Source organism: Crocodylus siamensis, chromosome 8 (assembly GCF_052110815.1).
Source record: "Crocodylus siamensis isolate JL-2025a chromosome 8, ASM5211081v1, whole genome shotgun sequence".
NCBI lineage: Eukaryota > Metazoa > Chordata > Crocodylia > Crocodylidae > Crocodylus > Crocodylus siamensis.
The window spans coordinates 41,312,305-41,324,852 of NC_143402.1; the positions used below are offsets into that span (position 1 = coordinate 41,312,305).

Here is a 12,548-nt window from a genome sequence, read left to right on the forward strand (position 1 = left end):
TGCTGTAGCTGGCAGCCTGGCGTGGCCAAACTGCCCTTTAGGCCAGGCAAGTCTCCGGTCAGAGATGTGCAGTAGAGTCCCCTGGTGGCACAGAGGTGTGGTCTGGGGTGCCCCAAGAAGGATTTCTGTGTATAATCCCAGCCCAAAATCCAGTTCTTCATTTGGGTCCAGATACTTAGCACAGTGGCTGGGGCACTGTTAACTGTCATCCTGGCACGCCCAAACTGTGTTTTGGGCTGGGCAAGTCAGTGGTCAGAGATGTCCAGGAGTGTCCCCCAGTGGCACAGAGGTGTGCCATGGGGTGGCCCAAAGAGGATTTCTAGCTATAATCTCAGCTCAAAAGCCAATTCCCTATTCAAGCTTCTATTGGGTCTAAATTATCTTTGAAAAAGGAACCAGGAACCAGGAATAAGGAGCTGGGAGTAACGAATAGAGAACCAGGAATAAGCAACCAATTTCAGCCTCATAAACCCCATTTAATACAGTGGGCATGGGGGGGCTGTCAGTTGGCAGCGTAGCATGGCCAAACTGTGCTTTGGGCTGAGCAAGTCTCTGGTCAGAGATGTCCAGGACAGTCCCTCAGTGCCACAGAGACATGACGTGGGGTGTCCCAAGAATTTCTATTGATAATCCCAGCCCAAAATCCAGTTCCTTATTCAGGTCCATATATTTAGCACAGTGGCTGGCTGCAGTGGTGTCTTTTGACAGCCTGGTGCGACCAAACGACACTTTGTACCAGGCAAGTCTCTGGTCTGACATGTGCAGGAGAGTCCCCCGGTGGCACAGAGACCTGCTCTGGAGTGGGCCAAGAAGGATTTCTAGCTATAATCCCAGCCCAAAATCCAGTTTCTTATTTGGGTCCATGCATGTAACACAATGGCTGGGATGCTGTTAGTTGGCACCCTGACATGGCCAAACCGTGCTTTGGGCCAGACAAGTCTGTGGTCAGAGATGTCCATGACAGTCCCCCAGTGCCACAGAGACATGGTCTGTGGTGGTCCAGGAAGGATTTCTGGGTATAATTCCAGGCCAAAATCCAGTTCCTTATTTAGCTCCATATATTTAGCACAGTGGCTGGGGTGCTGTCAGTTGGCAGCCTGGCATGGCTAAACCGTGTTTTGGCCAGGCAGGACTCTGATCAGATGCATTGGGTAGAGTCCCCTGGTGGCACAGAGGTATTTTGATGGGTGGCCCAAGCAGAATTTATAGGCATAATCCCAGCCCAAAAACCAGTTCCTTATTCAAGCCATTATAGTATAGTAGGCATGGGGCAGCCTGGCATGGCCAAATTGTGCTTTAGGTCGGGCAGGACTGTGGTCAGTGTTCTTTGGGACTGTCCCCCAGTGCCATCAACAGGCAGTCTGGGGTGGCCCAAGAAGTATTTTGTCCCATAATCCCATCCTAATCTGACCTTCATTTAGTGCTCTGTACTTGATATGGGATATTATTTTACATATTAATTAGTACATATGCATTGCTAATGAAATTCTCTCTCTTTAGGATGTGTAATTCATTAATAACAAGCTTCTATTGGGTCTAAATTATCTTTGAAAAAGGAACCAGGAACCAGGAATAAGGAGCTGGGAATAAGGAATAGAGAACCAGGAATAAGCAACCTATTTTAGCCTCATAAACCCCAGGCACTTCTGCCCTACCATGCATTGCCAAACAGCCATGAGAGTTACCCAGTTATGATTCTAACCTCTGCAGTCCCTGTGCACACACAGTACAGGTGGAGCAACGTGCAGCCACAGCTGAAGATGCACTCTGTGGCTGCAAACCAACAGTCATGCAAAGGGAAGCTAGCTACCTTGAGCACTGCTTCTGAAAGGGAACCAGGGGGTGGAGTTCTGCAGTGCAGCCTGGGATGTAGCTGAGAGTACTCTGCAGCAGGAACTAGGCCCAGTGACTGCCCACAGGGAGGTAGCATACCTAGGATCTAAGCTGGCCTGGGGGAGATGCCAAAGGAGAACACAATGAATGCCCAGCACAGCCCTCAGACATTGTGATTTCTTGTCTCTTCTCTCCTTGTAGCTCAGAAACTGAAGTTCCTATAGTGTCCGTCCCCTGCCACTGCCCCCACCTTTCCAGTTCACAGGAGAGCAAGGATGGCAAAGGTAAGGAGAGGGTACTGCTGCCTGGATGGGGCAGACTGGCTATGGTGGGCTGCAGCAAACAGCAGGAGCATGACGGAGCAGCAGTACTTGGCTCCACAACTGGGGGAAGCACAAATCAGGAGGCAAACTTGGCTGGCCTATGCCAATGAGACATTCCCCTCCTGGCTAATTCATTGGCCAATTCATTGGCCTGCTCTGACTCTGGACAAGAGCCATGCTACTGCCCCCCCCCCCCAGATGGGTAGATGGCAGCAACAGGCTGGACCTGCCTCAGAAAGGACAGATCAGCAGGTGTCATCCTGGCAGGGCCCTGCAGGCAGCTGGGGAGGGGGAAATGGGAGAGGCAGGGGGGCTCCTGGGGTGGCCATGAGAAGGCATCTGAGCTCCACAGTGCAGCAAGTGAGATCAGCGGCTGTTATGTCCTTGGGCTGTGTCCAGGCATGAAGCCAGACTGAGCCACAGCTCCCGGTGGAAGTGCAGCACTTGGCCTGTGCTTTTAAGTCAGCCAGAACCTAGGCCGGAGATTAAATGATACCTCACTGCTCCTCTCAGGTCAAGGGCCCTTAGCTAGTGGCTCAGGCCCTCTGCAGGCTTAAGGGCATGTGATACCTGTTCCCCCTGCAAGTGTGTTCACTTCTGGGGAGTGTTTCCTTTTAATCTGAGGCCAGGAGGCTATTTTTAGGAAGCCAAGAATCTGGAGCTCCTTTACCCAGCAGTGCTGGGCGCTGCGGTGCCACGTGCCGCCCGAGCCTGGGGCTGCCTGCCCCGTACCATGCCCAAGGCCAGCAGCAAGGGCCCCTGCCCTTTCCCGGGCCTTAGAACCAGCCACAGCAACGCGGTGCAGAAGCCGCCAGGCCGGCGAGAGCCGGGCCAGGGCCGCCTGCACGGAGGGCTAGCTAGTCCGCCACCACCGCCCCCTCCAGGCAGCGCTCCTGCGGGCCCCGGATGCCGGCGGGCGGCGGGCGCGGCCCCAGCCCGTGCGGGAGCAGGCCGCTCCCTGCCCCGGGCGCGCGGCCCCAGCTCGGCCCCGGCGGCGGCAGCGCCTCCTCGGCACGCGCAGACACCGGCCTTGCGGCGGCCGGGGCCGGGGCCGGGGCCGGGGCCGGGGCCGGCGGCAGCCGCCCCCGCCCTGCGCGGGGCCCTGGCACTGCCAAGCCGCCGAGCGGGCATGGGGGCCCGGGCCCGCGGAGCACGTGTCGCTGTCGGCGCCTCCTGCCAGCACGCGTCCGGCTCGGGCTGCGGCCGGGAGCGGGCGGGCCCTGCTTTGCTGCCGGCCGGAGCGGGCGCGGCCCAGGGCGCCGCTGCGAGGCGGAGCCCGGCGAGGCCGGGCCGGCTGCGGCCGCGCCCTGACCTCGCCGCAGGCAGGAGGCTGCCCGGGCGCGCGGCCCGCCGGCGGGCCTGCGGCGTCCCCCCGCGATCATGCGACAGGGCGCTGGGCCCTTATGCAGCGCCGCACCACCCGGCCCAGCAGCCCTGGCTCGCCTGCTCTGCGCCGCGCCCGGCAGCGGTAGCAGGGCACGGGGGCGCTGCTTGAGGGAGCAGGAGGCAGGGGTGGCACCGGAAGGAGCTCGAGGGCACCTCACCCTTTTCCAGTGCCCCTCCTTGCAGCACCTCTGGCTCAGGCTCAGCAGCAGCACACCTGAGGCAGCACTAGGCAGCTGTGCCCGATGCCCAGAGCAGTGCCAGCAGCTGCAGTGCAGGTGGCAGCAGTGCAGTTCTGGCTATTTTTACACTCTCCCCTCTCCCCAAAGGCAGCAGCCAGTGGGTAGTAAAGGCATGTGGGTGTGGCGGGAGGGAAGAATGTTGCCTCCTTTTCTTGCTGCCAAGTCCAATCAACATGTCATTAAAAAAGGTGACATCTCCCCCTTGCTCTCCATGCTGTTTACCACCCAGGATGCCTCTGCTGGGTGCTGACCATGAATGTTTCTCCTCTTCCCTTCCAAACAGCTTGAGTGTTAGATCAGCTCTCACTATCCCCCTCTTTCCCATCACAAACCCAGGGGAGAAAGGCCTTTTCTGAGCAAGAAGTCTGCCTCTCAAGTGCAGCTCCAGTACGCCAGAGGACACTGGCAACATCCCGTCCTTCAGAAGCATAAAACAAGTCATCCCCATGCCAGCATCACTCCCTGAGAGCCAATGCTTCCCCATTGCGAAGGGTTGCTTATGCTTTGCAAAAGAAGAGGCGTGAGGCAGGGGACCTGATGCAGGTTTTTCTGTACATAAGTGTTTTTGACACCACAGCCTGTTGCTTATAATAAAACAGAAATCAGAAAGAGCAGCCAGAATACACACCCAAAGGCAAAATCCCTTGGCTTAAAAAAAGGAGCTGTCTGTTCCCAAGGATGGGGAGGCAGACAGCCAGGGGGTCCAAGGGGTGGGGCTACAACTGCCCTGGCTGGGAAGAAACACAACACAAAGAAAAAAAATTCACCCAACATTCCCACTGCTGGGCAGAGGAGAGCCAGAAAACAGATTGTCCAGTCCTTAGAGTCCTTGTTAGCACCTGTACAATAAAACTGTACCATCTACAAACAGCGGCGCAGCCCTGCTCCGCTCCTGTCGGGGGCAGGCACCTGCCACCTCCAGCCAGCTCTCTCCAGTAGAACTGCTCCTATAAAACAGAAGAAAGGGATGTGTGCAGGGTGGGAATGTAAGGGCGTTTGGTGCAGACACATCACATGGGGAGGACATGGGCCATCTGCGTGTAGGCTACAAGGATAGAAAGTGTCTGGAGTCCCCCCTGCCTTGGGCTTAGGAGCTGCTCAGAATCCTGGGCTGCAGCTGGCTCTTGTAAAGCAGCTCAAGGGAATCCAGAGACAAGTGGCATGAGTGAAATGTATGAACCAGCCTGGGGGGTGGTTGGGGAAGCCTGAAACATGGGGGTGAGGAGGGGAAAGCATGGCTCTCAGCTGGCCTCATTGATGAACGGCCCCAGCAGAAGCCAGCTCCAAAACTGGTGGGGGGAGGGGTGGCAGCCCACAAGACCCATTGCTCAACTTGGTGTCAGTTGTGAGAGCTGGTCCCTTCAAAAGCATGACTTGCCAGGTCTGTAGTCTGGGAGGTATCTGCTCTTAGAAGAGCAGGATCGTTTGGGAGTGTTGGGGGGGGGGGCTGGGATGGGATCTGAGAAGCCCTCTTCCCATAGCCCAGGGCTCACATCATCACAGTGATACAGACTCAGCAGAAACAAAGAAAACATTACAAATTAAATACTAATTAAATAAATACTATGGAAGACATTGGGAAGGGAAGGGCAGACAGAAAGAGAGATGGTTCCATTGGGCAGGGTGGGTTGGGGCAGGGCTGGGCAGAAGCACCCACTACCACTCACTTCAGTAGAGCCTGTAGCTGGTTATCTAGCCAGAAACCCAGCTAGTACAGCCCAGTGGGTGGGGCCCAGCTGCTTGCCCTAGCTGGAAGGGGCTAGCAGAGAGCTGCATTTGCTGCTGCTGCTCATCACAAAGGGACCCAGGGAAATCCTTGGAGATCAGTGGCATCTCTCCCCATTTACAGCTTAGGCGCCAGAAGGAAAGGAAAATGAATTGGCCAAAGACTCCGAGTCCCTGCTGCTGGCATTGAGAAGGCTGCTTCCCACTGGTCCATATTATTGCCTCATGATGCAGTCTAATGCAGGGAAAGATTCATTCCCCGTCAGCTGCTCCAGGCCTGGTACTCCAACACCGAGCCCAACAGCTGCAGCAGCTCAGGCTCATATCGCACCAGCTCCACTGTCTCTGCAGCGCCCTGAGCAAGTGGCTCTGGGGTCTCCTGCAACTCTTCCTGGGCCAGCACCTGGCTGAGGGACACCTGCCGCTGGAACTCCAGCTTGGGCAGGGTGGCGATTTCAAAGTGCGGGAAGCGAGCCTGAAAGATGCGGGAAGAAAGCTTCAGCCTCTTGAGAACATCAGAGAAGAGAAACCAGTTGCAGGGCCTGTAAGGGCAGGAAGAGACAGGTTAAAAGAACGAATTCCACACCCTCACTTTCAGCCCCGACAATGTCAGGGCCTAGGCTTTCTGGCTTGGAAAGCTAGGCCTGACCTCAACCCCATGGGTGTAGCCCTCCACAGGTACAAGAAGCCACTAGCTAAGCTACCTGTGTGCAGGTACGCTTTGTAACCAAATACCCTTGGGGCAGTCACATGCCAGCCCATGTCCCATCATGCCTCCCTGCTACAGGCAAACCTAGAGAATCCAAAAAGGAAAAGGGCAAGTACCCCAAGTCCCACCTTCCTGGTGCTACCAAAACTGTTCCCTGCTCATCTTCATATCCATATGTCCTCACTCCCTCCTTCGCTCCCAGGGTCCAGTACCCACCTCACCCTTCCCCAGAAAGGAGGAGTTCACTGCACACTCCCATGTCACAAAGCTCCTTGGTTTTCATGGAGTTGGGACTTGCTGCTTCTGCATTCACCTGATAAAGAAACTGCAGCCTCCCCGAACAGATCATCTATAACAGGTTCTCTCTCTGTACAAGCCATTGGCAGTACTGGGAAAACACTGCGCTGAAAGGATGAAACTTACAAGTCAGAAGCCCAAGATTCTGGTGACCAAATTCCACAGAACAGCTCCCTGCCTGGAGTGCCTCACACACTCCTTCAGCTGCTCAGCAAGCTCTACAGTGGCTTAAAGGAACCACCTGCTCAGAAAGCACAGCTCTCTCTGGGCATTTGGTCCCTGCAGTTAGCCAGAGCCTCCAAGATTCCTCTTTCAGGAGTTGCAGTGTCCCTCCCCAGTGGGCCCTTTTGGTTAATTCTTATTGATGCTCCCTATGAAATCATGAGTGATCAAGAATCCAGAAGCCTGAGACAGCAAATCTTGTTAGCTAGCAGTGGCTGTCCCCAGATTTCATCAGTTTCTCATGGTACTTTCCTTTGCTAACCACTATGCAGGCTGAGGCTCAGTCAAGGCCCTTCCCAAACTGTTACTGACTGTTTTACCCTATATGCATTTGATAAATAATGTCTGAAGCAGTTGCCAAACATCAGTGGGGCTTGTGCCCTTTGTGGTTTGTTTATGATGCATCAGCAGAGCCTAAAATGTCTCCCTCTTCCCCACACATGGGTTTTTATTTCTGCTTTCTTTTAAACATGAGCAATTAAGAACTGTTAAGGCAGAAAGGCATTAGGATGACAGAAGAATGAGCAAAACAGTAAAGTTACAAAACTTCAGAAACTGAAAGTTGAAAAACTGAAAATGAGGTATTTTTTACTTTTGTAATAATAATGATGATAATAAAAATCACACCATAATTAAACAGGTTTAGAAGCTGGTTTATTCTAATCCTTGCAAACCTCAAGCATGGACACTCAAGCTAAGGCCTTAGGCCTCAGATCAACATCAAGAGTGTCTATACCTGAGGCCTTCAGCATTCAGCTATTTCAGAGCTCAACTCATTCTAGTAATTGATACAACCTGTTGTGTGCAGAAAGGCCTAAAGCAAAGAAAAAAGAACATAAATCCCCCACATTCCAGCCCTTCCTTTACCTTATAAAGTAAGCGGACATCACAGCAGGAGAGGCCTAATTTTTTTTAAATCTCCTTTTCAGGTCAGTGCTAATTAAAAATCAAAGAAAAACAAGCAACAGTTCTACAGCATCTCATTCAGGCACTGCAAATGGATGGAGCCTTGGAGTATCTCATTCCCAGCTTCTGCCCCAATCTGGGGTCCAAAATGAGTGTGCTGCATGTGTCAGATTTACTTGCATCCAAACTTCCAATATCAGCTTTTGCAAGTGGAAGTTACACATTAAACGTGGCCACTTGTAAGTGTTCCTGCATCAGCAGTAACCCACAGGGTAATGACCCACGCAGTGGGATTTGGAGTTGAAGTATTTTTCTACACAACCATCTATCCTATGCATGAATGTATGCCCATTCAAGCAGCTAGGAATGTGTAAGTGTGCAAAGATTTGCATTCTTCTAAGGAGGAGGGAAGAGGAGTGCTCATTTCTACATTCTTAATCTTTCATGTCTTTTTTTCAGTTTAAGCAAAACAGGCCTCCTGCTGGCAGTCAAATAATGTTTCAGTGGAGTTCTTTTCACCACCACCAATGGGTTGAGAATATCAAAGTGTTCTACATTATGTTGTGATTCTTCAGTCAAGGAGAACTTACTGCTGAACAAGAATTCAGTGGCCTGACTATCTCATTCATCTCAGTGGGGCACAATCACAACCAAAACTTAAAATGATGGCCAACACTCACCTTGTCAGTAAATTTAATATTGATAATTTTAATAGACACCCACCCAGCTAATGTGCTTAGCCCAGTCTCAGACTATCTTTCCCAGTGCTACAAGCTACCATCAATGCTTTCTAGCCATCTCTGATGACTTTGAAGTCCAGTTGTTTGACAAGTGCACAAGTGATGATGAAGAGACTCGAGGACTCATGCTGCAAAATTTTGTCTAGTTTGCCACAGACAGACAGGACCTTGACTATAAAAGATACCTAGTTGCATCTATAACTAAGAAGCCATCACTGACCCCGGAGTTGGTGCTGTCTGTGGTGCACAAGTCCCCTCTACAAACTTTTAGGTGATACATTGGCTGCATTTTACAGAGGGAGAAACAGAAGCTAAGTGTTCAGGGCCTGGTTTGCACTAGAATGCTTTGCCTCCCCTCCCCCATGGCTACCAATAGGGCAGCTCCAAGTTTACTGTCAGTTCTGGCACTCCCACCAATGGAGCAAGCACTGTGTTTGTAGCTCTGAGTGTAATTAGAATGTGAGGTACTTAAGGAGGAAAAAAAGCAGCAGCCCAGCGTGGTGTCTGCATAATTGTTGCTGGTACAACCACAGTTGGACACAAACAGTGACAAGTGCCACAACAGAGGGAATACCAAGGACAAGTTTCCTGGTGTATGCAAGGTGTATACTGCTGTTTGGCAAAAGTTGAAGACGGAAACTCAAAACCACCGTGAATTTTGGTCTTACTGGCATCATTCATTCTTTTATAAACCCCTGCCTTATTTCCTTTCTAAATCATATAGTGTACACCTTTTGATTCTCTTGTATGGAATTCTTCCATTTCACATGACTGAGCTTTTTCTCTGTTCTTGCCTTGGTTTTTTCAACCTCGACAATGCCCCTCTGGAGAGCAGGGAACCAAACTTAAAGACCCAAACTGGATAAATAAACACAGCCTCTGTGCCAGGGGTGAGCAATTATTTTGGGTGGAGAGCCATTTAACAAGTTCTGGTGAGCTGTTGAGGGCCATACACACACAATCTTTTAGAAGGTATCATTTTAGCAAATTCTGGATAAAAAAACAAATCATATACTATCAAACATCTCTTACAATATATTTTAATTTTATTTCCAAAAATATTTTTGTCCTGATTTATGTTTTTTATAGTAGTGCATATAGAGGTGATTGCATAACAGCTCAAAATAAAATCTTACTCTTGTATATTGTGTGTGGCAAGGTGGGGTTGGTGTGCGGGCAGGTGCTAGGTCCTGGGGGCAGCTGGGGATGGAGAGGCAGGGGGCATGTGCAACAAAGCTTGCCAGGTGGTGCAGGTGCAGTCTGCCCTCTCCCCTTCCATCCAGCCCACAGCTGCCCCCCTGGTACTCTGCATGGGCCTGAGCCCCACCTGCTCCCACCTGGGGCAGCCTGCACTGTGTTCCTACCCATGCCCACCAACCTCAGTCAGCACACACAGCTTTCCACTGGGATTGCTCCCAGTGTGGGTGCAGCTGCCCAGGTATTGCTTGGCTTCCCCCGCCTCCAGCAGCTCTTCCTCCTTCTCCACCTCCTACACTGCTCCAGGTGGAGAGGAAGCTGCAGCTGGGCAGATCCTGCCCAAATGTGCAGAGTGCCAGCTCCAGCTCCCAGCTGCCTTCCACCTGTTTGGGAGCCCACAGGTGGCTGCTCATTGTGCCAAGTGGGCAGAGTGGGTGGAAAGCAGCTGGGAGCAGGAGCCCCAGGTGCTGGGGCTGGAGCCACCTGGCTGCAGCTTCCCCGTCACCTGGAGCAGTGCAGCAGGGGCAGGGGAAGAGTTGCTGGAGGCAGAAGAAACTGAGCAGTACCCATGCAGCTGCAGCCACACGGAGAGCAGCCCTGCCTGGAAGCTGTGTACTCTAGCCAGGGCTGCAGGACTGATGGGTGTTTGGTGCAGGCTTTCCCAAACAGGAGCAGGCAGGGCTTGGCCCCATATGGAATGTCCCAGGCTGAATCCAATCAGTTGGGTGGGGGGGAGCTGCTCACCTGTGGGCCAGGTCTAGCCCGCAGACCATATTTTGCCCACTCCTGCTCTACAGTAATCTCCACCCAATACTTAAGGATGCCTGAACACTTATTTGCTTCTTTGATTTTGGGTTTACAATGCTGACATTTCCTCACGTCCATTTCCATAATGGAATAGCCCAGTACTATGCACCTTTATGAGACAGTACTTCAGTGGACAGTGCACCAGAATGGAAACCAAAAGACTTGAATTCTATTTCTGGCTCTGCCACTGACACACCAGGGGCAACTCTCCATTCCTCTACCTCCTTATCTGTAAAACAGAGATAAGGGCATTTCCCCCAGTCAAGCACTCTGATATCTACAATGAAAAATGCAAAGTAAGTACAGTATATCAGCTATCTCTATTGTGTTTCTATAGTGCTTGCCTTGGCTCTCAGATGCACTCAAGCACGCATCATCCATTGCTCAGTATATGGACATCCCATGTACCCTGCCTACTGTTCTCTCTGCCCCCTTAGAGGGCAGAATGGGGTATTCTTGCCCTCTCAGCTAACCAGCCAGGTGCATGTTCTCTGTTTCACTGACTCCCCCATTTCTCAATTAGATCAACTTCCCCAACCCTGGCTAGAAGGCCAGTGGTTAATATTTCTAAACTTTAGAAAATGGCAGCTCTTAGTTTCCATTCTCTTTTTGAGATAGCAAAGTGATTCTTGTGTTGTAAAGACCTCTGAAAGACCAAAAAGCAGGTCAAAATGGTACCTAAACTATAGATTCCTATTTGAAATCTCTGGGTTTGTCTTGTGAAGCACATGCAAGTGTTTACACACCTAGCAGTACTAATATGGCATAACAATTGCAGCACCCTGGTTGAGAATCTGCTCCACTTGATACATTTCTGCTTCCCAAATTTCTCAGTCTCAGGATCTGCTGTGCAAAGACTTAGTGACACTTACCCTCGGGAAACTGACACTTGGAGGTTGTAGCTGGGAAGCAGAGGCTTGTCTGAGAACTCAAACATGAATGTGTCGGAGTCTTGTTCTTCTTCTTGATCCGAATTTCCAGGAGGATTGAGCAGAAGGTCGCAGCTAATCCCATCCTTTCCCTCTGAAAAAAGCAAAATTGGGTGTTGGCAACCCCCAGGCTTTCACTCTAGCTGACACACATTTCCTTGGGAACTGGTGATGACATGGAGGGAGGGACAGCAAAAACTCCCAGCACCAGGAGTATAATTCAGAGCCCCTGCATAGCAATGCAGGTTGGGCCAGCCATATTCTTACTGCGCTGAGAGCAAAAATAGGCAATAAAACATTTCACATGGTTCCATAAGACTGAGTGGCTTTATCTGCCTGATTATGATTTGGTCACTATGAGATCGATGGAACCTGCATTGTCATAGTTTCATAGTTGGTAGGGTTGGAAGGGACCTGAGCAGAACATCAAGTCCCCCTGTCATGGCAGGAAAGAGTACTGGGGTTCATCCAGCCTCCTTTCAAAGGCCCCCAGGGTAGAAGCCAGCACCACTTCTCCTGGAAGTTGGTTCCAGATCCTAGCCGCCCTGACAGTGAGGTAGCGCCTCCTGACATCTAGCCTGAATCTACCCTTTGCCATGTTATTTCTAGTCACTCCTGGTAGTGCTCGGAGGCACAGGGACTCCCCCAGTGCCTGCTGGTCCCCCCCCACTAGTTTGTAAATGGCCACTAGATCCCCCCTTGGTCTTCTCTTGGTGAGGCTGAACAGGTTCAGGTCCCGTAGCCTCTCCTCATAGGACCTGCCCTGCTGCCCCCGATCATGCGAGTGGCCCTCTCCATGTTGTCCACATCCCCCCTGAAGTGCGGTGCCCAGAACTGGACGCAGTACTCCAGCTGCGGCCTGACCATTGCTGCATAGAGGGGGAGGATCACCTCCTTGGACCTGCTTGAGATGCATCTGTGGATGCATGACAGGGTATGGTTGGCCTTCCTGACCACGTCCCCACACTGTCGGCCCATGTTCATCTTGGCATCTATAATGACTATTGAAAACTGTATACTGAAGGACCTACAACTCACTCAGTAGGACATGCCTCAGAAACCCATCTGTGGGCAATGAATGGGGCAACAGGGGCCTCAAGGACTGCTGTATGGCAGCAGAACTACAAATCAGGTGGGGGAAGGCAGAGAAGTCAAGAGAGCTGGACAGATGCTTGCTTAAGCTCCACCTGGCTTAACACACTACTACAGGTCAAACAGAGGAACTGAACACTGGG

General features: G+C 51.8%; 1 protein-coding gene and 1 long non-coding RNA gene across 2 annotated transcripts in view; one reads left to right on the forward strand and one right to left on the reverse strand.

Moving 5' to 3' along the window:
- The first annotated feature begins 1,365 nt into the window (after positions 1-1,365).
- Positions 1,366-11,242, forward strand: LOC149858327 (uncharacterized). The gene is made up of 3 exons (XR_016443827.1): positions 1,366-1,923; positions 2,035-2,117; positions 7,664-11,242. It is a non-coding gene; the product is annotated as an uncharacterized LOC149858327 (long non-coding RNA).
- Positions 4,315-12,548, reverse strand: part of BCORL1 (BCL6 corepressor like 1) — a 47,476-nt gene continuing 39,242 nt past the window's right edge. The window contains exons 13-14 of the mRNA XM_090060164.1: positions 11,257-11,407; positions 4,315-6,048 (exon numbers count right to left, since the gene is read on the reverse strand). Coding sequence (XP_089916290.1) covers positions 5,769-6,048; positions 11,257-11,407 — 431 coding nt within the window. The 3' untranslated portion in view covers positions 4,315-5,768. The remainder of the gene's footprint in view (positions 6,049-11,256; positions 11,408-12,548) is intronic.